Source organism: Astatotilapia calliptera, chromosome 15, assembly GCF_964374335.1.
Source record: "Astatotilapia calliptera chromosome 15, fAstCal68.1, whole genome shotgun sequence".
NCBI classification, from domain to species: domain Eukaryota; kingdom Metazoa; phylum Chordata; class Actinopteri; order Cichliformes; family Cichlidae; genus Astatotilapia; species Astatotilapia calliptera.
Genome location: NC_137436.1, coordinates 33,120,872 through 33,144,718, shown reverse-complemented (window position 1 = coordinate 33,144,718; position 23,847 = coordinate 33,120,872). Strand labels below are relative to the sequence as shown.

Sequence of the window (23,847 nt, the reverse complement as noted above, 5' to 3'; positions counted from 1 at the left end):
ACTGTTTACTTTTTACTCACTATTGGCGTCATTCATTGTCATGTTTTGTGACGAGGACCCAGGCACGGAGAGACTTGATGAATTTAAGAATCGTGAGTGTTAATTTAAACATTGATCTAGGGATTTCCACCCATTTAACACGTTATTCTATTATATTTTATTTTTTATTTTATACATTTGATTTTGTGATGTGATGTGAGCGCAGGTGCAACCCAACAGGCCCCAAACATTCCTGGCAGCAAGTAAAAATGAAATATAAAAATATAGTCCAAACAGGTAAGGTGTAATTGTATTATGAGCCATAGTGCTTGGTCTGTTTGTAAATCAATTGCAGTTAGAGGCTACATTAATTTTCTTTCTGTAAGCACTTATTGAAATTATCTGAGCACATTACAAGTACATATTTGCTTACTCTGTATGCTCAAATGTGACCCGTTATGGCCAACAGAAAAAAAGCGGAGGTCCGAAAAACAGGTGGGGGTCCTCCACCACCACCACCACTCACAGAGGCTGAGCAGTTGGCTTCCACATTTGTGATAATGTTGGCAGCATCACATATGATCTTCACAGTGCAGAGAACACAAATTAGCATCCATTACTAATAATGAAATAATTTGTTAGTTTGAAATGCTACAGGGAACTATGTACCTGTACATTAATGCTGTGGAAAGACTTCCTGTTCACATAGTCGCCTTCATTTACTGAAGGAGCAATGATTGGAATGTGAGTGCCATCTGTACAGCCAATCACGCCTGGGAACCGTGAAAATAAATGTAAAATTTAAGTAGTAGTCCAAGTATCACCACATCATGAATTAAGTTTCGTTCATCCTGATACCTGCAATTTTGTGGCATCCCTCTTTGATAAATCGTGTGGGTCTATGACCGGGGAACACCACAGACGAGTACAGGAGACGTTTCAGTGCAACTGTAACATTCCTGACTGCCCGACAGACGGTAGCCTTGGAAACGTGCTCAGCGTCACCAATATTATACAGAAAGCTCCCGTTTGCAAAAAAGCGAAGTGCGATACAAATAATATGTACAGAACTGAGAGGATGTCCACGATGTGTCACATGAGCAATATTAGGCCTGAGGATGTTCTTCAAATAAATTCGATTGTGCTGAAAAACGGTAACGTTCACACAGGAAATCATCAGGAAATGATAAAATGTCCGAACGCGCTCTAATCACTCTCTCCCGGCGGAGAGCTCTGCGGAGAATTTGGGCTTCAACATCTACTGGCTCTTCAAGGAAGGAGCACGCCATGTCTGACACTTCCTACAGTCAGGTTTCTGACAAAGAGGCGGAGAACGTCAGGGTTAGTTGAAGTAAACCTGCTACGGGGCAGGTTAGCTTCACGGAGTGTGTTGTCATAGTAACTCGCTCAGAATTAATCTAAACTCGCTTTGTGAAACCGAGAACCCAGAGTTTTCGTTAACTCAGGGTATACTTACTCAGAGTTTGCACTAAACCGGCTTCCTGAAATAGGGCCCAGGTGTTTAAATGCACCAAGGAGACAGTCATAGAGAACTTGGGACAACTGGAGACATTTAAGGATGCGGGGACTGAAAGAGACAGGGAAGAAGTCTCATCGTGACGTGTAAAGTTTATCTTGCTTGGCTGGGCAGCTCTCTGGGTGCTCAGCACCCCCAAAGCTCTGATCCTAGAATTGCCCCTGTTCTCAGGTCATCTTATTATGGCAACAGACTCTGTGAATGGTTATTTAACAAAGTTAAAATAATAATAAAAAAAAAAACACACATTCTGACTGAACTCTTACCTGTGTATTTCAGTGGCATAAATTGCAAGCTAGCATTTTAATTCTGATATCACCAAGCAGTTCACAAAAATGTGAAGTTGACTGCTTAACACCTGCTGCTGATTTAGAAATCAGCAGCAGGTACACACATTAACTGGAAATAGTGACAGAGGCAATGTGCCTAGTATAGTATGGAGGGGGTTGATGGATGTGCTGACACCGATTTGAAGAGTAGGTGCACTTTCTAAATATGTCTATATATTCTTACTGTTAACTTTTTATGACTTCATTTAAATGCCAGAATAAGCGCTGTTAAAAATGTGTTCCATTCATATGTTCCTTATCAAGGCTGTGGGGGGGCTGGAGCCTATCCCAGCTGTCATAGGGCAAGAGGCAGGATCGCCAGTCTATCGCAGGGCTAACACAGACAGACAACCATTTGCACTTACATTCACACCGATGGGCAATTTAGAATCATTAGTTAACGTAACCCCACTAATTGCATGTCTCAGGTTTGTGGGAGGAAGCCGGAGTACCCAGAGAGAACCCACAGAAACACGGGGATAACATGCAAACGCAGATGGTGGAATCGAACTCAGGACTGTGAGGCGACAGTGCAGTGCGTGCCATATCAGGATGATGAGAAGATCATAGTGTTACTGTTACATAAAGGTTGAAGGTTCTGTGACACTAATCTGCTCCAGAGCAGGTTAGGGACATAGCTCAAATCATCATGATTTACCCCAGAAAGAAGTGAACGAACTTTGTTGTACAGAAAATCAAAGGTTTCTGAATTTGAGAGGTTCTCTGGTCTGCAGATGCTTACATCTTTTGGAACATTAAAATCTTTAAAGATACCAGCTGACTTTGAAAAAAAAAAATCCAAAACCCTCTTTAAGACTGTCCTCTCCTGGGTTCCTGTGTACAGTGAGTGTATACTATAAGGAAAGATGCAAAGCAATACATGCTTGCTCTTTGTGGTAAAATCCAGGAATATCATGTTTTTCTATACCACCAAATCGCAATAACTGTTCCGTCATTGTAAGGTAAAGACCCTACAGTAAGTCAAAACCCCACATCGCTCCGAGTGTCCCCGTAAGGACACGTTGCCATGTTGCAGTATTACTGTCTGCTGTATCACTACAGTTGCTGTTACTCTATTTGATACCAGAAAAAATGCATTAAAAAAGGATCAAGGTGTTTGTCATTTCATACATTATTCTTTATTTAACACATGTACAGTATAAACAGTGCCAATATACACACGTGGCAGATGGGTTCAATCAGACTCTCAGGTGGTCTCGATTCCCACATTCCCACACCAAATATTATTCCTCACTAAAAACCAGTCAAATAGAGTACAAAACAGGAACTCCAGCAGCTTGCAGTCATTAACTGTGGGCCAACGCCAGAGACTTCTGCAGCTCCGCCAGGTGATTGGAAGCTTGTGTGATCATCATACGGATTGCATCCTGAACTGACCAGACAGACACATTAAATAACACAGTTTGAACATTTAGTCCAAGAGGGGAAAAACTGAGATGCTGCTAAGTGTTTATTTTCTTTTACCTATATCTAACTTCTGATCTGATGACACAATGACTTTTAGTGGACCTGGTAAAACAAAAGTGAAAAAAACAACAACTGTGTACCTCATGTGTGACATTCTTGTTCCTATGGAATTCCTCTCTGGCCCAGTCTCTCAAGAACTTCCTATCTGCCTCATCTGGCACCCGTCGTATGGTCCTCAGCATGTTTCTGTAGATCCCCAACACATTCTGCCTGTGTAAAAACTTAGCCAAACGTATGCTATTAGGGCACACAGTTTAATGCGGTTGTGCTAGGACCAAATCTGGCTTAATGCTTTTAGTGCCACTGTTAATAATGTTTGAAACTTATTTAAAAACATGCAGTATTGCTCTGATAATATGCACAGATTCCTTAGAGACTCTTCTAACCTAAGTATGAAACAACATACTTAAAAACAACATCCCTGCACTAAGTAACCACAAAATTTTTAAATTGTTGTTCTGCGACACATAGAAAGAAGAGGACATTTGTAATTTTCTATTGAGTAAATATTTTCATTTCTACATTGTTTTTACAGAACTCCTAAATACTATTTAAACTAATAATGGATTGGATTTATATAGCGCTTTTCAAGGCACCCAAAGCGCTTTACAATACCACTATTCATTCACTCTCACATTCACACACTGGTGGAGGCAAGCTACGGTTGCAGCCACAGCTGCCCTGGGGCAGACTGACAGAAGCGAGGCTGCCATATCGCGCCATCGGCCCCTCTGGCCAACACCAGTAGGCAAGTAGGGTAAAGTGTCTTGCCCAGGGACACAACGACCAGGACAGAGAGCCCAGGGATCGAACCGGCGACCTTCCGGTTACAGATGCAATTCCCAACCCCCTGAGCCACGGTCGCCCAACTAAGAAGACTATATAATCTCAACATTTGGTATAATTTAGATAGATGACTTTGTGCTCTAATTTTATTGGTCAGCTCTTTCTCACAAAAATATCTTGCCATCTACTCGTTTCATTTGTTTTGACAATGTCTGTATTCCTTAATGGTAGAGGTGGGAATCACCATACATCCCACGATACGATATTATCACAATACTTAACACACGATACGATATTATTGCAATTTTTAAAAATATTTTGCGATATTCAGATTCTGTACATAAAGGTAAACTTTATCAATATTCATTTTATCTAATATCAAAGTCTCGCACTCAGTCTTTCTCTCATTTCAGTCATTTTTATTGTTGTACTACAGTCTAGTCCAACTTAACTGAATGCAACCATCTGGTACAATTATAGCTATTCTGAACTATGCAATTTAAGAAAACTATGCAGCCCCTTCAGCAACTGAAGAATTTGAAAGTAAATTAAAACAAAATATAATTTTACATTAAATAAAAAAGTTTTAAACTTAATTAAAATAAAACATGTCTTAAATTAAAATAAATAAACTGTCATGTTTATTGCTGGCAAAAAAAAAGTTAAACACATTTGGACAGTGAAGGAATGTCAGGATTCTTGCTCAGAAAAAGGAGCTGATCAACATGCTCTGAAGTCAGAGCACAAAAACCTTTTTTGTAACAAAATATCACGATACTACACAGTATCGATTTTTCCCCCCACCCCTACTTAATGGTCTGTCCAGTGTCTGATACTGTGTGTGTTTATTCCAAAGTTCGATAACTTTTTCTTCAAGAAGGAAAAACTAAACAAAACACTAAGAACTGGGGTTATTTTTGTACAACTCTTCAGAAAAGGCCACTGATGTCACAGTATGCTATCCCAGCAAAGATTTGGACCTTTAATGACTGTTGTTTTTTCACGATGTCTTGCAGCGGCTGAAAAACAGTTTCAAAATAAAAGGTGAAAAGGTTTCTAAACAGAAGGCATAAATGTCGACTTTCCTTTTTGCCGGGGTACCCTGAACACTTTGGGCCAGAACATGACGTTCTTTTTCACCATGTTTACTAGGAGGTGACGGGCGTACATTGGGACTAGCTAGTAGTAGGGTACAGAGAACTAATAAAGCTAGTCTGTTAGCTACTCAACTTTTTTAGATTTTACACCTAACACTGCTGTAGATATTTCATATCATATATATATATATATATATATTTACCTGCTTTAAAGAAAGCGCAGCAGACGGCAACCGTGAAACGGTCATATTTACTCGGCACTTTCACAGGCGGATGTTGAAATGACGCTAATAGCGCCTCACTGTTTCTCGCCCCCTGGTGGAGCGGAGGACATAACAAGAACCAGTACCGACAGAAAGTGCTAAGTTTTATTTTTGTGGCATTTGATGGTGACCCTTTATTTCGGAGTTGCAAACGAATTAATACACACACACAATCGATTTACTATGTTTATCATTACCCCCACTTGCCCCACAGAGAGAGGAAAAAAACTGAAATATGACCAGATGAAATATGACCAATATGTTGAAATATATAATAATTACACATACTACTAGTCATCAATTTCATGTTCTTCCAAAAGCACGTTCCAGTTTGTTTTTTTAACTGAATAATGGTTGAACAGGTCCATCCACAGTTTTAATAAACGGAAATACAAAATGTCATTAGATTATCGCCCCCTTCCGTGTCAATACACTTCCTGGCAACATATTACTTTACTATCATTATACATAATTTGTGTGCTTTATATTTTAAGATTAATTTTAAGATTAACTGTTTAACACATTAACTGTTCTTGAATTTAAGATTTCAAGATTTTTGACTACAAAAATAGTGTTAGTGTGTGGGCTGTAAAGCCTGCTTAATTATTTCAATTGTTCTTTTCTGAAGTTTACATAAAGTTTACATAAAGGTTGAAGTATGTATTTCCCCAGACTTCTAAACAGTACTTAAGGCAAAAAGTAATGCAAAAGATGGTGTGCATTACTCAGTGCAGAGATGCTCTTGACAGTTTTGCTTGTACCATTTTTGTGAGGTTTCCCAGAAATGTGCCAACAACTTGTTCCATCAGCTTGTTTGTACTCTCTGCTCATATTGCCTTCATATTAAATAATTTTTGCTTTTTAAAGAACTTATTTTAATATTGCACTCAACAACAAACAAAGCTCCCTAAAAGAAAAATGTAACTTCAAGGGCCAAATTGCATTGTACTTCTTCACGTCAATATAGTAGGGGTGACATGGGCCGTGATAGCAATCTTAACCTCCTAAGACCCGAACTCTTCCACGGAATGCATTTTTAATTGGGAATATTGGGAATGTAAAAACAAAGAATTACCAGATTTATAAATCTGGGTACTCCGGCTTCCAGATTTATTGTTTTACCTGATTTTTGTTTCTAAGAAAAATGAGAGCCACATATGAGGATATTCGTTTAAAATTTCGATAGAAATGTAGCAGTATAATGTCCTTGTAAGTGGATATCAGGCCCTTGTAGAGCAACATTGAGTATTTTGGTCTAAATAACCCAAAATGTGATGTCCACATATTTGGACGCCAGGTCCTAGGAGGTTAGAACAACATATTTGGGGATTTTTCTTTTTTGAAGAACTGCTCCACATATAAAATCAACAGTCTTCCATCATCTTTGATTTGTGGAATTCTCCCATAGCTCAGGATTCTTCGACTGCTGCATCTCTGTTAAAACGAGGTTCAAGGTTTGGGTGGCTCTCTTCTCTGTGGCTTTTAAAACAAGTGAGTCACAGACAGTGGGATTTTGTTCATCTCATGATTTAATAGACAGATGCAATTAACTCGTTAAATATGTATACATGTATGTCCACATTAAAGAACACACATTTCAGTACACATCATGAACATGTTTCCACAGACAGTCAGCTGTGTCACACTACAAAGGGAAGATGAACACAACTGAAGTGTTTCTAAAGCACAAAGATGGGTTCTCCCAGAGGCCTTTATAAAAAGCGGACTCTGCAGCTGCTGTGCTTCACAGTACATGACTGAAACAAACTAGTAAAAATCCTGATCTGTCACCTGCTACTTGAGGTGTGACATGAGATGCAGTGCTGTTCTTTCCAAGGCACATGTTTGAGTTCCTTTAATATCAGCTCCAGCATGCTACTGTTCAGTTTAGCCTTGAAAAAGGCTTCTACTATACAAAGCTCAGTCCTGCTGTTGTGCTCAGGGTGAAGATAATTCTTTGATCTTCATAACACTGACTAAACATTCAAACAAATGTAAAACAGGGCTATCATACAGGGACAGAGGTATTTACTGATGCTTAACTACGGTATTTCACGCACATGGAAATCACATTTTTGTTTCTGTTATTTAATTTCAGACGTGCAAGTTAAAGCAATCCTTTGTTACATGACAAAAGACACCAAATTCCCCTGATGCAGACAAAACAGCAACACTTGCTATCCAACTCGACTAGAACCTACAGTAATAATAAGAAAATAAAGGCACATTTACAGCTCAGTCTCTGATCTCTGACAGGCTAGCAGCAGACTGGCATTTTGCGGTGGCTGCTGCCCATTTCCCTCTTTCCTGTAAAAAGATGGCTCCTCATCAGCCTACTGCTCAGCCACAGTAACAAGTTCAAACCACTGCCTGAGTGCGTCGCTGAGTGTTGCTGGCAAGGCGTTGATGTCTCGCAGGATCACGTAGAAGGGAAAGGGAAACTCATCCATGTAGGAGTGGATCTCTGGCAGCTCTCCTGGCCCTTTGAAGATGGGCACCTTGATGTCTAGAATGGAATCCTGCAGCACAGTATCGAGGTTTAGTTACGATTTGAGACTTAAACTTTGGAAAATACCCAACAATCACATTCTGGTCTCGTACCCGGGAGTTCGGATTGTCCAGCACCATGAAGATGATGAAGATACCAGCGCTGCGTGCTGCACGCACAGCAGCCATTACCCGCTCCTTTCCCTCCAGGAAGAGCCCCCGACCATCAGACACGATCACAAGCAGCTGGGCTGTCTCTATGGAGGGATATCACAGATCAGTTTAAGACTGGACATCTGGTGAGTATGAATGAGCCACAGGCTCCTCTTTAGTTCATGACTATGACAAACTCCACCTCTTTGTCTAAAGAGAACAAACAGCATCTGTCTATCAGACGTTCTTCTTCATTGACACAAATTCCACCTGAGACTCATTCAGAGAAGCTGAACTATCCTTATGTAGAAGTTACAGTTTTCTCTGGGTACCACTGGTTAATATAATATAATGATGATCAAAATTTCAGCTTTAAAGGGGGGGGAATTGTTGGTCACGTGTAATCAGAGGCTCCACATGAAAACCTCAAGAATGTTTATTTAAAAAAATGCTGCTCATGTAGGACTACAGTGAGTATTTTATGACAGCTGCACACTCATGGCCTCCACAGAGGCCACAGTCCTGCACGTAATAGTCCTTTAAGCCCACAACAGAGCATCTCAATACTGAACTAAGTGGCTAAACTACTTCCTATTGCTCTTCTAATTGGTTGAATCTCAGAGAACCTAAATGTGAACTGGATCACACCTACTCAGCAGGACAGTAGAACTTTTGTTTTCAAGCGCTCGTACACAGTAACTGCAGCTGGCTGTTAGGTGCATTAGGCATGGATATTGATAATAAAAAATGAACAAAACTATAAAACATTTAACACATTTGGTTGTATACATACTTGTACAATATAAACACTTCACGTGTCACATTCATGTGACAATCCCATGACTGTTAGGGTTCATTATATATTCTAATCTGCATACTGCCTGCAACCTTTTTGTTTTCTCAGGTGTTTGATCTAGTGTGAGGTCCAGTAAGCTGAGGAGCAGAATGAGGAGTCACCTGAGTTCATAGATCCTGGAATCTGCTGCCGTGCTGCCAGAAACATTTTAACTGAGGTCTCCAAAAACTGTAAATGACAGAGAGAGAATGAATGCAGCAGCACAGCAACATGTTCAGCACATGTCATCATGTTTAAGCAGAAGCTACAGTATGAGCACATTCAGAGCTGTGCTCAGGGGCGTGCCGATGATCACGCACACATTATAATAGCTCACTGAAGGCAAGTCGCTGACTTTGTACCAGTCATCAGTAATGTAATGCAAACATAATATTTATATGCCTGTAAATAAATATTACATTTCTATCATCCCAGCTGTATATGACTGTAATTCAGAGCCATGTTACTTTGTGATTCTTGTTCTAGAGCAGCACCACACCCATGGGAAGAGCTGCTGCTCTGAGATCATGTCGCTCCGAATGAAATCGTTAGCCTTTGCTAAAGAAGTTTCCTTTGACATTTACACCAAAATGCAGGCAAGCAGAAAAAAACCCCTCAAATACTTCTACTCACTCTAATATACAGAGAAGTTTCCACAGTACAATCAGTTCTGTCTTATCTATTTTATATTCTTGCTCTTAAAGAAACCAGCCTTTGTTTCCTTTTGAGTTTGCCTCATAAACCGCTGGACTGGACTGACATTTAGATTTGAGTGCTTTAGAGGTGCAAGGGCAGACTGACTACTTAAAGTGTGTTAGGCTACAAGACTTCACAACCATTTCCAATTTAGAATAACAAATTAACCTAACATGCATGTCTTTGGACTTAGGAGAAAACACACTTTTCCTGGTGACCCTGAACCTTTCCTCAGTTATGCTGCTGGGGTCTTCTTCACTCTCCATGTGTTTATACAGCACTTTGCATTTGTTCATTCGTTATTATTCATCTCTGGCTCTCCTCCACAGCGTGTCGGCCACAGCAGACTTCTCTCTGAGCCTGGTTGTGTCAGAGATTTCTTCCCACTGTTGCCAAAGTGCTTGTTCATACGGGTCATATGATTGTTCGGGTTTTTTCTGTATGTATGATTGTAGGGTCCACCTTACAATATAAAGTGGCTTGAGGTGACTGTTGTTGTGATTTGGTGTTATATAAATAAAACAGAATTTAACTGAACTGAACTCTGTACCATTCTATTTATTGTTAGATGAACTGGCTCTCTGTAGCTTTCTGTTATCATATTGCATTACTGTGTCTTACTTTCCTCATATAAGCATTGAAAAGATTTTTAAAGCATAATTATTTGTTCTTTTGTGTGATGATTCAGATAGCTGGAGGAGGATTCCCACCTGTGCTATTCTGGTCTTCTTCTGCTGGAACTGACAGAGCCTGAGAATCCGAGCCCCAGACTCGTCATTAAACTGATGCTGGAAGGGATGCAGCAGCTGCACCTGCTCCCCAAAGCTGCATACAAGAGCAAAAGTTCATTTATTTTAATGATGACATCACAACTGTACAGTACATGAAGCCATATTCACGCTGGTTCGTTTTTTTGGTTTTAGATCATATCACACAGCTATTAAAATTAAATCACAACATACAGAAAGATGAAGCTCTTACCTACAGACAGACACCTGGCCTACCTCCAGCAGAGTGAGGGCATTGATAATCACTGCCAGGGATTCAAATGCCAGCTGTGCATGGACGCAGACACACAAACACACATGCAAGTTTTAATTAATGCAAACTTTAGATAAGATATGGGAAGCAAAAGTTGGGCATTATAGGGAAATGGCACATGAAAAACCATCAGTTAATAATAAGCACTAAATACACCGTTACTATTACTGATCGTTTCTGATCGGCATCTGATTGTAACTGGAGCCTCGAACCTGTTTAGAGTGGTTGTCCACCATGCTGGAGGAGTCGTCCACAGCCAGGCAGATCTGGTACTCTCTCTTGCTGGGCTTCGTCCGCCTTAACCAGATCTTGTCTTTGCGAAACTGACTGGCGATATAAGGGATCACCTTCCTCATGTTCAGACGCTTTCCTGTTCGGTAATCACCCCTGAGGACACGCACATATAAAGACACAAATATACAGTTGATACACACACACAGCATCAGCTCACATTAACAGTGGACCAGTTTCACCACAGCAGAGAGAATCAAGATTTCCTGTGTGCTTTACTGACTTTAGTTTGGCGGCCTGTGTGGGCTCCAAGATGAGACGGAGCTGCTCGCACAGCTGCTGAGAGAGAGCCGAGGTCAGAGTTTGGTACTGCTGCCACATGGAAGCCGCTACAGTCTCCTGAAACACAGCGACAGTTGCAGTTAATCACAGGAAAGAACCACGTTTTTCCTGTAAGCCATCACTCTGAGACGCTTTTCTTTTTTTTTATTATATAAAACACAAATGGGACACATTTAACTATTCCACCGTCTCCTGAGTGAAGCTTTGTGTTTTAGAAAATACATCAAATATATTCCCAACTTTCACATGATCCTCGTTATGTTCACAAGGACAGCATTTTTATTCAGATTTCCTTTATTTAAACATATTTGAATCTGCAGTGTGTTTGTGTCAGCATTCTTCAACAAATGCAACAAAAACGTATAAAAGACAAAACTTCTCAAGTCTCTTCTTCAGTTAACTGAAGAATAGCAGTGCAAGTCACACTTTCCTACGTGACAGCCACAGTTGAACATGTTTGGTTGAGTCTCCCGGGTCACCCTCACCTCCTCCTGAGTCCCCGGGGCCAGTTTGTGCCAGGCCTCCAGCTGCAGCTCCATCTCCCTCCTTGTTTCTTCTGGGTCTCTCCTCTGTGCTTTCTCCTGGCACATAAGCGCACACACAGACATACAGAGTTATCTTCACGTGTGTAACATTAAACTGATATGAACTGATGTGGAACTGAAGGCTTTGTGACTTTTTTAAATGTAATTAACTCTTTATGGCAGTCAGTGTACGAAAATCACAAGTGTAATGTGGCCTACACTTATTTACATCACTGTAAATCATCTCTTTGTCCACATTACTCAGTTATATGTAACAATAATCAATAATTAACAGTAATTTCAAATACGTTCACTTCTACAACACTTGACAGCAACTCCTTAGAGCGTACTGTGTACCTGCGCAGAGTCCAGAAGCAGCTCAGGAACAACATGAATTGTAGAGTCTGTGCTTCTGCTTGCTCGCTCTTCTTCTTCGGCTTGTTGTTTTTCTTTCCACCTCTCGTCCTCCTGCTCCTCTCCCTGCCTCTGGACCTCCATCTCTCCAGGGTCTACACCTGCAGTACAACAACACTAGTCAAGAGATGCTTCACATCTGAGAAGTTTAAAAATTGTTGAAATGAAAAAAAAAAAAACGAGCAGGAGAAGAAGAGAATTTGACACCTGTCTGGGAAGCCTTTGAGGAGTCCAGCTGTTCAGGCTTCAGCTCCTGGACCTCAGCCGCTTGCAGATCAACCTCCTGGTCCTCTGTCTCCATGGACAAATCCTCTTCTTTGTCATCTTCATCCTGGCCCCGAGGCCCTGCTGTGCTCTCCTGCTCTGCACTGGCCACATCTAGGTGCAGTCACACCAACAAACAACAGTTATGTACTTGCTTTGAAAAGCTTAGTTTAAACTCCAGCCAAACCATCACAGACTCAGCTTCCAGGTGATCACCTACCATATGTCTGAGTGTCATAGTTCTGGTCTCCGTGCTTAATGTGCTCGTACAGGTCTGACACCTGCTGGGTGTCGCTCTGCCTGTTGTTCTCGAGGCTCTCTTTGCTTCTTTCGACTGTGCGCAGGCGCTTGTTGACTGGCTTGTTGTAGTCGCCTATAGAGCGTTCACTATCTGCTTGGCCAGGTTTCCTCTTCAAGCTCTGGAAAGGAAAAAAAAACTTAATTAAGAGGAATAAAGGGACACCGAACAGCAGCGGTGAGGCAGAGAATTTTGCCACACCTGAGTCTGACTCTGAGTTTGTCTGTGTGAAGCCATTGTTGCTGTCAGCTTTGACTGGTGGCCCTCAGACTGGCTGGCGTCAGCTGCTCCACTGCCATGCTCCTGTAAAACCATAATAGCATAAATATAGATACAAAAATCATGGCAGACATATTTTATACATGTGTACAAAAACCAAACCCAGCTAAAGTTTGGTGTGGAGGGCTTCACCGCTCTGTGAAAGTAACCAAGCAATTTTTTTGGATGCCATCATCTACTGTAAATTGCTATACAAAACAGTGACACTTTTTCATCTATACACCTTCAGGACAATTTCTGAAACCATTAGCAGTTAATAATGTTTTTCACAAGTGCAAGTAAAACTCTACATCTAGGATCTATATTTTATATCTAGAAAGAGAAATTTGGACCTCTTCAGCGCAGCCATGGAGAGGGAGAAGCTTTCAAAATGCCCTTACCCACAACCCCACCAGGTGCCAGGAGTGGGCTTTGCAGCAACAGCAGCTGCTGTGAGGTCAGGCAGTGTGTGAGAGACCAAGATGCAGACAAGACCAGGACCAGGACCACAGTCTGCCAGGTAAGTTGAGGTAGAAAACCCAGAGGCCCTTGCAGTGACTATTGCAAAGAACGAGCCGTCGCATCCCAGGGAAGGAAAAAAGAAGTGTTCAACCTAGCACGCCTCCAGTATTCCCTGTCAGCTCTCTCTCCTACCTCATGGTTCAAAGGCTCCTGAGGTTCCCAGGTCATCAGGCCTCTCTCAGTCCCCCTCTCCTCTAGACTGGAGAGACGAGACTCTCCAAGTACTATCAAGAATCCCCAGACACTGCATTGTGTTTTGGGGTAACAAAAGAAAAACTTGTGCTCCACACAGAACATATTATAAAATACAATACGTCAGCATTTGTGTGGCTCTCAAGCTGCACTGTGGCACACAAGAAGGCCCTTCAAGGGTGGACAACTTGTTTGTGTAACAGCTTCTCTGTCACACAAACAACCAATCAGAAAGAAGGGAGTCTCACCAGTGCTTTCACTCTTCCCACTTTCTCATTCAGAAGAAAGACAGATCGTCACACTCTGTCCTATTCTGTACTCTTTGTGTATTGAAGGAAAAAAGTACACATTCAGAACTGTCACACACACAAAGCGCTCTGTCATTTAACTCACAATTCACATAGGCTAGGCATCAGGATATTCAGTCATATGCGGCCATCAAATATGCTCCTGATCACGGGAGACTCCGCTGTGAATCACTTCATAATCAATCAGAGTCACTTCGAGCCCACACAGAGTATCTGGAGCACAGTGTAGATTTGAATGTTACCTCTTTGGCCTCGTCTCTCTCCGAGGCTTCTCCTGCCAGCTCCACAGCAGTGTCGCTTTGAATGTTGTCCTCTCCTGTCTGACCGTCGGTGTCGTGCCATTTCCTCTCAGCGCACTCGGGCAGCTCCTCATCTTCACCACCACCTTCCTCCTCCTCCTATATACGCATTAAAAAAAAAGAAAAAAAAAAGGTCACATCAGTCAATACCGTTGCTCACGCCATGCATTGGTGTACTTATTTTGAACATGCACACCTTTGGCTCATGCCCTTTTTCATTTGATGAAGTCTTCGTGTCCTCGTCTCTTCCTGACTCCCGCTCCCTTTCCTCGTCCTTCTCTTCTTCATCTTTATCAGCCGAATCATCCTTTTCTGCTTCTTCTCCTCCCTCCTTCTCCTCTGCAGTTTCAGGCTCCCCATTGTTTTCTTCTCCATTTTGGTCCTTGTCCAGCTCCTCTGCTCCTTGCTCGTTTTCTCCTCCATCTTTCTCACCATCCTCCTCCTCATCCTGATCTGCTTCCATCCCTCTGTCATCGATGTTAAATGGATTATCCTCTGAAAAAGGAAAAAAATTGAATCATTCATTTTCAGCAATTTGTGACTTTTACATCTGTGAAAAGCTCTTTACAAATACACTTACTACACTTACTTGCTTACAATGACCCAGTCTAAAGCCAAAATTGAGCATCACATAAGACATCACTGATAATAAAGCATGCGTGTTTCTCGACTGTGTTAGTAAAGCTATAATTTAAGCAGCAGGCTTCACCTTCACCTTCACCCTCATCTCCATCATCATTATCCTCTCCATCCTTGTCACCCTGGTCCAGATCGAGTTCCTCAGGCAGATCCATGGCCTCGGGCTCAGGTCTCTTGTCTTGTTGACCTTGGTAGGGGTCTACTTCATTTTCATCAAACTCTCTCTGGGACAAATAACAGAAACACAGAGCATGACACACTTGTCCATCCATGCAAATCCTGTTCTTCGCTCACACCGACATTTGCAGTTCAAAGCCCTAACGACTGTTTGTTGTCTATTACCGATTTTACTTTTGACACGTATTAAAATGGAAATCATGGGAGTTAGGTGAGAAGAAAAACCTCATCTCCTTGTTCATTGATCATGTCTTTCTCCTCTTCGTCCATCTGTTGGTCTTCATCCTGGTTCTTGTGATCTTTTTTGGGGTCTGCTGCATCCAGGTTGTCATCTTTGGCAACCAACTTAGACTCACCCTGAAAAAAAACATATGACCATTCATGATGTTACACAGAGAAAACTTTAACTAAAGCTTTCTGGTGGCTGCTTTATATAAATGAAGGTTTAAGATTGGATGCAAACTGCTCTGTCATATGTACTTTTTAAATTGTGTTAATGTTGTGGAGATACCTGATCCATGCCCTGACCAGACTCCTCCTCCTTGTCACTTCCTTCCTCCTCCCCCTCATCATCATCATCATCATCTCCCCACATTTTTTCATCCAGTGTATCTGTCTGGCCTTCACCCAGGTCACCCATTTTTTTGTCCAGTTCTTCGTCGTCCTCTTTATCTGATTCCTCGTCGTCACCTTCAGATCAAGCAAAGAAATGCAGAGAAAAAATTCAATCATGGTTACCAATTATCTTGTATAGAACCAGCTTGGGATTCCTCTGCTATCCAGCTTAACTGACCTGGTTCTTTCTCATCAGCGTCGCACATCTGGCCATCAAAGTCCTCTGACATCTCAACGGCATTGTCTTCTGACTTAATATCCTCTTTCTCATGCTGTTCAGTCTTTTCTTCCCCCTCCTTGAAGGTGTCCTCCAGCTAAAGGAAGCAAAGGGCAGGAAGACTTGAGTCAAAGTAAACAGTCATACAGTTCACACTACTTAGATGCCAGTATTTTCATCACCTGATCTTCATTCTCGATCTTGTCGCTGACATCTTTCGTGCCCTTTCCCTCTCCTATACCACCACCTTCATAATCGTGAAACTGTTCTGCTCCTTCTCCATCTCCAGCCATAAGCTCCTGAGGCAGGCAGAAACCCTGAAGGGGACACCACATCAACTGCTTAGTTAAAATTACACTGATGGCATTATTATTTCTTAAATAGGACCATGTGAGTACCTTCTGAGCGAGTTCAGTGAAGATGCTGGCCAGTACAGACAGAAGTTTGCCTGTGCTTCTATGTGCTCCCAGTGACACAGCCAGGTAGTAGAATACAAGGTCAGAGTAAATTCCTAGTAGAGGCTCCAGACGAACCAGCATCCTGCACGCCCTGTTTACCTCCTAAAAGTCAGCAGAAACATGTTAAGGTGAAGAGATTCTGAAGACAAAAAAGCCCTTTCATTGCACCTAAACAGATTTGAGTGCACTCAGACTTCCATTCACAGGTTAATATTTAATTCATTTAACCTATAATGAACTTATACTTTGAAAGCACATCTCTGAACAGTTCCAGATGTTCTTGGTACCTGGAAGTGTGGCGGCTGAGAGGAGTCCCTTTGTGTCTTTAGGTGGCACAGAAGCCTCTCCAGCCCAGTACTAACATCTCCCACACGCAGAGCCTCCACCTCAGCCTCCAGTTCCTCCTCCAGCAGGCGAGTCAGGTGACCAGGCTTTAGCAGGTCCTCCAGAGGCTCCTCCTTGTCCTCTTTGGCACCCTCTGAGATAATACATAAACGGAAGAGGTAACCATCATTGCATTATGAACACTGTATATACATTTGAACTGGCTGGAAACAGCCATATGCCAATGGCATGGTTGTAAGACCTACTAAGGATTTTATTCTCAGGATAAATTAAAACCACTTAGAATAACTGCCCCATCCACCACTGCTCTCTCATCCCTCATCTCCACCTCACTCTCTTGAACACAAGTCGGGGCTCTAATATTGAAAAATGTACATAAACATGTTTATATTATTCCAGCAAGTGTCCATTAAAAAATACATTTAAAAACAAATATAAACAAATTTGAATTCATTCTCACATTGCTCAACTATTATGTCACACGAGGCCAAGATTAATGACATCTACAGTAAGTATCCAGTTAGGCACCCCATTACTTTTAGGGTCAAGCACTAAACTAATATAATGCTTTCTGACTACCAATCCAACATTTTACCAGGTCCTAGGTTACCACTGCTGGTTTGAATGCAACCTTCTGACCTCTCTTGGTGTCTCCATGCTGCTCCCTTTGTTGTACTCTCTCCCGTTTCTTCACGAGTGTCTGGACAGAACACAACAATGTGTTGATGTTTACTTCAAGCTCAGCAGAGAACTCCGTACAGAAGGTTTGCTGGTGATCTGTAAGGGAAATAAAATAAAACATGAACTGCTGACCCATCTGAAACACTGTTAGTTATTCGTGCAGCTGCTCAGTGCTTTGACCTGTGTCATCGTGTCCCAGGGAGAGCACATGAATCCTCCACGTGGTGAATTCTGTGACGGTGGCCTCCACCTGTCCTCTCACATACTGGAGACTCTGGATTACAGCTGGTTGGTTGTCTGGAGTGCCGACACACACATCTGAGGTGAAGATCTGCTCCACAATGGGCATCTGAGCCCCTATAGCTCCCAGACGGTTGAAGGCCGAACAGCATTCGGTAAAGTAGTTCCTGTGGGAAACAGCAGTGCTGTTGCAACCGTTTTGTATTTGTTGCTGTAATGTTAGACTTGAAAAACGCCAGACAATAATGTCTTACCATGTATGAAGAACACCATCAGAGATTGGCTGTGCTGCACAGTCCAGCTCCACCTTCAGGCTCTGCGTCTGCTCCAGCATTGTAGTGACACGCTGATGTAGTTGGCACCATGCAGCGTCACCCCTCCTCATCAAGCAGCCAGGGGGTTGTCGCTGCGCTGCCAGTGGGGATGGACACCTCAGGGTGTGCTGCTTGCAGCTGCTCACCTCCTCCTTCTGAAGGTCTTCGGGGCAGCAGTGCAGCAACCAGGCCAGCTGCTGCAAAAGGGTATTACACTGGGCTGCGAGCGCTTGGCCCCTCTTCACCCAGTCCTGGAGAGAGGCTTGGGGTGGGAGGGTGCAGCCTGGCTCCTCACTCTGGCTTTGTAGGTAGGCCTTGATGCCCTGGACATTGTCAGTTAGCCTCCTGGGTGAAGTGATAACAATTAAGTTAGATGCTGCAAAGTTTCCATGGCAACATCTTATTTTTTTAGTTTGATATAAAACATAAATCTAAAAAGAAATAGTAATGGTGTTCTGACTGAATAGCCTGTGATGCACCTGTGCCACAGCAGCCTTTACTTCTAAAAGCAAACCTACACTTTGACATATAATGTTATACTAGCGTACTGACCTGAGATGGACCCATTGTTCAATGAGTTTGGCCAGCCGTCGCCTCTGTTTGAGGAGCAGCTTGAAGAGGTGAGAGGAGAAACCCCTGCATCGCTCTACATTCCCCAGACCCAGCTCCTACAGCAAACATTGACACACATGCATCACAATGAAGATAACACATGCTAAACTTTAAGTTGTGATGCTTGATTTTCATCTAGTTCATAGGTACAAGTGTAAGTTGTGCATGTCGCACCTTAGCAGCGTGCTGCAAAGCAGTCTGCAGGGCAGTGTTCCTGGCCCAAGACTGATAGAAGTACTTCTGACAGCCGTCCCATGCTGTCAGCAACTCAGCAAACAACCTACAATAGGAAAAAAGAGAAAACAGTGTCTCACTGCAAAACCAGAGCATGTCCACACAATTACAGGCGACGCTGTAGTTGGCCTTTTAATCTCTTCATTGTGCAGTATGTCACTGGCCATCTGTTCTGTAAAGCAATAGCTAGCTACATGTGTTGCTTGTTTGATAGAATCCATCCACACACTTCACGATTACATCTGTTCTTGAGTGTTGGAGTGTAATTCGTTTAATGTTGAGGTAACTACTGAAATATTAAAATCTACATTAATATTGTGGCTTACTTCTGTGTTTGTTTTAAGAACTTCAAAATAAAAGCACTGTTGCATGACAGAAAGATTAACCCTCATGCAGCGCACGAGGCACTGATTCAGAACAAGGCCTCTGTAAATAAGTTCTAATTACATGCTCTCTGCATTCTCCTGAGTCTTGACAGCTGAGAGAGCGGTCGTCATCTCCAGCGGCTGCATGTACAGAGCCTTCTCTGCATATGCGGTCCTGTTCCATATTAGACCTTTGCGGTACGACAGACCTTAAAAGCCAATCATACAGAAAAAAAAATTAATTCTATTTAAAAAAAAAAAGTATAGAAGTTAATTGAAAATGTAAGTCAGTGTGGGGAACCGACCTATTTCTGTGAGCATCTTGAACAGGTCAGACAATGCCCTCTGTTTCTGCTGTAGGATGTGCTTTATCTCAGCTTTCTGCTTGTCTTTATCTGCTGATGTGTTTATTGTGAGGCTCTGCAGGTCCCGCAAGTTGCTGATGACCTCGCCTGAAAGAAAAAATATTTATAAAGATTTTTTTTTTTCTTTTACATTTACAGTATATATAAATAAAGGTTCACACACACACAGTCCATTTAGCTGGATTTGAGCAGACAGTATGTCTGAACACCTCAGCATTTGTTTGGCTTCTTCTGTCACATCATCAATAAACACTAGTGTTCCACTGTCACTGGCAGCCATGCACGTCCAAGCCATCACACTGTCTCTGCCGTGTTTTACAGATGATGTGGTGTGCTTTAGATCATGAGCTGCTCCATGCCTTCTCCATACATTTTTCTTGCCATCATTCTAGTAGAGGTTAATCTTGGTTTCATCTGTCCAATCAATGTTTTTTAGACGTTTTTTAATTATTTTTTTTTTTAACAAAGTTCATTCTAGCCTTTCTGTTCTAATGGTGGTGCGTGCGGTGCTGAAGCCTGACCTTCCATGATGGTTCCTGACTGCTCCTCTTCTGCTGCCTGAGGTATCTTTTATCCTCACTAATTTCAAGCTAATCTTTTCCCCACTTTGTTATTATGAGGTATTGTGTACTGAATTTTAGAGATCAATAATGAATTTAATCCATTTTGGAATAAGTGTGTAACAAAACAAAAATATGGAGCATGTGAAGCACTCAGGCATTTACAAGAATATTCAGGTGTATGTTAACACAATGTCATATTTTTCCCAGAAAACAACATCCTAAGATCCCGAGGCCAATGTGGTGGCTGTAACTCAGAACGCAGAGCTAATGTACTAATCGGAAGGTTGGGGGTTGCCAGACAAGGGAAGGACAATGAAATGAAGACACTATTAGAGTATAAAAGTGCCTACAAAAAACCCCAAAACAAAACAAACAATAAAAAAAAAAAAAAACACAACAAGAAGGGAATCGTATAAGTTGCTTGGAAGAAATAATATGTAAGCACGGCTCATCTCTGCAAAGTTGCCAAACCATGTTTGGTGAAAACTAAACGTATCCGAGCCATGCAACATAACAGTGACTCCAAGCACAGCACCAATCTACAGAATAATGATTCTGGTGGTTGTTGGTTTAGTTAAAATCCAGACTTCAATCCTTAAGACAGCTGTGCATAAATAAACCCACCAACCTTGATGAACTGCACCAAAATTCCTCCACAACATTTTGAGAGAATAGTAGTCCAACTGAAAACGGCTACTCGTCAAGGTTCTTGCTGCTTAAGGTGTTTCCACAATTTATCCAATTAGATGTACTTTTTTGTCGTTTTTCAAAGGACTTCATAGAGTGCTTACATGACTGCAGTTGTAGCCTGCAGTAGTAGGCTTCAGTAATCTATACTCTAATGTCAGGACAGTCACAGGATGGTGTCGAGTCCAACAACATAACTGAATTATTTCAACTGTGATTTTAACTATCCAGCAGTAGCTTTCTCACCAGTGAAGCAGTCCAAGTCTTCAGCCAGCTCAGGGACAGGGTTTTTCTTCAGCAGCTGGATGCACATCTTCTTCATCTTCCTGGACAGTACAGGCAGAGATATTTGTAGAGAAGAAGCTTTGAATCCTTCTTCTTCTTCTCCATCAGTCTAAAATATAAAAACATAGTTGAGTGATTAAAAAAAATGTTGAAAGAGAAAATTAAAGACACTGTGTGTTCTGTGAGATCTGTACCTGTAGAATCCTGCACTTTAAAGGCAGGGTGCTCTTTAGCAACTGGTGAACTCTGTGGATGGGCATTTCCTGTGGGTTAGCGTCCACACTGTCCAAGCTCGCGCCGCTTCCCTGCTCCACCAGAGCAGGAATACTCGGACCATTCAAAGCCTCTTCAAACTGCTTGATAAACTTGAAGAGTGTACTGAAAATCATAAGGTGATTACCATTAAAGCAGTCATTTATATATTGTTACACTTGGCTGAGGCTCAACTATCTTGACTTGCTACAGGTCAAGATCATTGTGGTCAACTAAAACTAAAATTAAAATCTGGTGCAACAAACATTTTAGTCAACCAAATAAATAAGACCCCACTAACATTTGCACTTAAAAAAAAAAAAAAAAACTTAAAAAACTGTAATAAAAATATGTATCAAATGTGTTTAGTTTTATTAATCTAGATAACACTGCTTAACAGCCAGATGAGGCGACTCTTGTTCATACTGATTTAGGATGTCCACACGAATCAATTCACATTGTTGTGTCTACTGGAATACTGAACCTTCCAACTTCTTGGAAGCTATTATTTAAACAGTAAAAATGAAACTGAAACTAGACACCTGAACCTGGAAGCTAACTGTGAAACAAATGCCGGCCACATACCGATGGGTCTTCTCCACTGACTGTTTGATGGACCAAAAATTGACATCATTCCATTTGCAGATCTTGACAAAGTCCTAAGAATACAAATTCATATGTAAGACAATGACAGAAAACTTTGCAGTGAAGTTCAGAGATTCAGAGGCAAGTTTGAATAAGTGTTAAGAGTTTGATAAGATTTATAGGGATATACCTTGAGGTCCTTTTCAATGGTCTGCCTGTGTTGAGTAATTTTGGTTTGAATGCCTTGAGAAAACTGATTGTAGTATTTGTACAGGTTCCAGAGAAGACTGGACAAAGGCTCTGTAAAAGCAAGCAGTACTGTGTCAGAATAAACTCAAGTACATGTTAAATGACACCTGAGATAAAAACAAAGTCCACGGTGATGTGAAATGTGTGATTTCGAAATTTCAGCAAAAGGCCGTTTCAGTGCTGGTCCAGTAAGCAGGTCTGAATGTGTAGTGTACAGGAAACAGCAGTGATAGCTGACCTTGCCCGGACTGCGGGGGGACCAGCAGGAGGTGGCAGTGGAATGTGAGCAACATGTTCAGACGAGTGTGGAACTCCCCCAGGGTGGAGCCCTCCAGAAAGGCCTGAAGGGTGGAGGACACTGAAGACAGGGAAAGGTGTTCTATCCCTTCAGCTGGAGAGGAAGACAATAATAAATATCTCTTGGCATCCTTTATTTCCTTGTGCTTTAAATTTGAAAGTTTGAAGTTAAATGCACCAGTATTTTCTGCAGTTTGCATCTCACAGAAATACAGACAGAGAAGCAGAGATAGATCCTCGCTTCCCTTCAGCTGATAAAATTTACACCTTTAATCTGATATTCACCCCCCCCAGAAGATTTATTTTTATTTTATTATATTAATTTTTAATTAATTAACACCTTTAATAAGACCACCACACTGAGTCAGCACACACAGATTTGTTAGCTTGTACCTGTACAAGTCTCCGTCCTCTGTTCCTCTAGGTATCGCTCCAGCAGCTGGTAGACAGAGAACCAGTGTTTGGTGGACTTCTCTGTGTGACGCTTCATTGCATTGTCAAGACTGCGCGACCAACAACTACAACACAAAAACCAGAGTTAAAAAGCTCCTTATCACAGTGCTTAATTTATGAGCTAGTTAGCGATTGGTTTATATCCAAAAAGTAACAAGTGAATGGATTTATTCATCTTTGTCTTACCTGAGCTCCAGCTTGCGCCACTGAATAATGAGCTGTGTGACGGGTTCCAGTTCCTTCCGCAGAGACACTGAACGGCTGGCGTTATTCTCCCAGTCCTAATGAGGGGAGCAAGGAAAATCAAAGAAAACAGAAATAGATGAGCCCTGTACAATAGGCTCATTTGGATGACCCAATGTCTGCTATTGATGGGCCTCGTTTACTAAAGTATGTAGCAAAATTATTGCTATATGTTTACAAAAAAAAAAAGGAGCGGCTGTGTCAAGTTACAAATGAAATGTGCTGACAGACAGAGGGGTAAAAATGAAAGGTCATCAGACCGTAAGGAAAAAAAAAAAAAAAAAAAAAAAAAAAAAAATGGTGGGTGACAAAGAGCAGTTATAAAAAGAAATTCACTGCAATATCAAAAATACTGGTGGCTGCCAGCGCTACCTCTCAGCCTCATATCTCTCTCTCTCTCTCTCTCTCTCTCTCTCTCTCTCTCTCTCTCTCTCTCTCTCTCTCTCTCTCGAGAGAGAGAGAGAGAGAGAGAGAGAGAGAGAGAGAGAGAGAGAGAGAGAGAGAGAGATCTATCTATCTATCTATATATATATATCTATCTATATATATATCTATCTATCTCTCTCTCTCTGTTGGAATGCTACTACGCAAGTAACCCCGGCGGAAGGGGCTACATGAATAGGATGAG

General features: G+C 41.7%; 2 protein-coding genes and 1 long non-coding RNA gene across 4 annotated transcripts in view; 1 reads left to right on the top strand and 2 right to left on the bottom strand.

Moving 5' to 3' along the window:
* Positions 1 to 2,961: 2,961 nt before the first annotated feature.
* lyrm2 (LYR motif containing 2) lies at positions 2,962 to 5,561 on the bottom strand. The gene is made up of 3 exons (XM_026194927.2): positions 5,420 to 5,561; positions 3,414 to 3,554; positions 2,962 to 3,233 (listed from the first exon to the last, which is right to left on the bottom strand). The coding sequence occupies exons 1-3, from the start codon at positions 5,462 to 5,464 to the stop codon at positions 3,153 to 3,155; spliced, it is 267 nt and encodes an 88-aa protein (XP_026050712.1). The 5' UTR covers positions 5,465 to 5,561; the 3' UTR covers positions 2,962 to 3,152.
* Positions 5,562 to 6,990: 1,429 nt separating this feature from the next.
* The window catches only part of mdn1 (midasin AAA ATPase 1), a 62,992-nt gene continuing 46,135 nt past the window's right edge, over positions 6,991 to 23,847 (bottom strand). Inside the window, exons 68-102 of one of the 2 annotated variants that reach the window (XM_026142918.2) lie at positions 23,163 to 23,257; positions 22,917 to 23,041; positions 22,465 to 22,617; positions 22,168 to 22,277; positions 21,978 to 22,051; positions 21,335 to 21,518; positions 21,102 to 21,249; positions 19,546 to 19,692; positions 19,323 to 19,449; positions 18,816 to 18,921; positions 18,582 to 18,697; positions 17,970 to 18,374; positions 17,656 to 17,882; positions 17,434 to 17,571; positions 16,737 to 16,927; positions 16,390 to 16,551; positions 16,174 to 16,308; positions 15,953 to 16,088; positions 15,671 to 15,849; positions 15,385 to 15,516; positions 15,053 to 15,206; positions 14,540 to 14,838; positions 14,287 to 14,442; positions 12,966 to 13,067; positions 12,687 to 12,885; positions 12,410 to 12,580; positions 12,146 to 12,303; positions 11,750 to 11,845; positions 11,206 to 11,321; positions 10,904 to 11,078; positions 10,632 to 10,705; positions 10,361 to 10,475; positions 9,077 to 9,143; positions 8,081 to 8,223; positions 6,991 to 7,998 (exon numbers count right to left, since the gene is read on the bottom strand). In XM_026142918.2, the coding sequence (XP_025998703.2) occupies positions 7,813 to 7,998; positions 8,081 to 8,223; positions 9,077 to 9,143; positions 10,361 to 10,475; positions 10,632 to 10,705; positions 10,904 to 11,078; positions 11,206 to 11,321; positions 11,750 to 11,845; positions 12,146 to 12,303; positions 12,410 to 12,580; positions 12,687 to 12,885; positions 12,966 to 13,067; positions 14,287 to 14,442; positions 14,540 to 14,838; positions 15,053 to 15,206; positions 15,385 to 15,516; positions 15,671 to 15,849; positions 15,953 to 16,088; positions 16,174 to 16,308; positions 16,390 to 16,551; positions 16,737 to 16,927; positions 17,434 to 17,571; positions 17,656 to 17,882; positions 17,970 to 18,374; positions 18,582 to 18,697; positions 18,816 to 18,921; positions 19,323 to 19,449; positions 19,546 to 19,692; positions 21,102 to 21,249; positions 21,335 to 21,518; positions 21,978 to 22,051; positions 22,168 to 22,277; positions 22,465 to 22,617; positions 22,917 to 23,041; positions 23,163 to 23,257 (5,301 nt within the window). In that variant the 3' untranslated portion in view covers positions 6,991 to 7,812. The remainder of the gene's footprint in view (positions 7,999 to 8,080; positions 8,224 to 9,076; positions 9,144 to 10,360; positions 10,476 to 10,631; positions 10,706 to 10,903; positions 11,079 to 11,205; positions 11,322 to 11,749; positions 11,846 to 12,145; positions 12,304 to 12,409; positions 12,581 to 12,686; positions 12,886 to 12,965; positions 13,068 to 14,286; positions 14,443 to 14,539; positions 14,839 to 15,052; positions 15,207 to 15,384; positions 15,517 to 15,670; positions 15,850 to 15,952; positions 16,089 to 16,173; positions 16,309 to 16,389; positions 16,552 to 16,736; positions 16,928 to 17,433; positions 17,572 to 17,655; positions 17,883 to 17,969; positions 18,375 to 18,581; positions 18,698 to 18,815; positions 18,922 to 19,322; positions 19,450 to 19,545; positions 19,693 to 21,101; positions 21,250 to 21,334; positions 21,519 to 21,977; positions 22,052 to 22,167; positions 22,278 to 22,464; positions 22,618 to 22,916; positions 23,042 to 23,162; positions 23,258 to 23,847) is intronic. The other variant, XM_026142919.2, reaches the window with a different exon arrangement.
* LOC145420636 (uncharacterized) lies at positions 8,139 to 9,383 on the top strand. The gene is made up of 2 exons (XR_013901957.1): positions 8,139 to 8,265; positions 9,024 to 9,383. It is a non-coding gene; the product is annotated as an uncharacterized LOC145420636 (long non-coding RNA).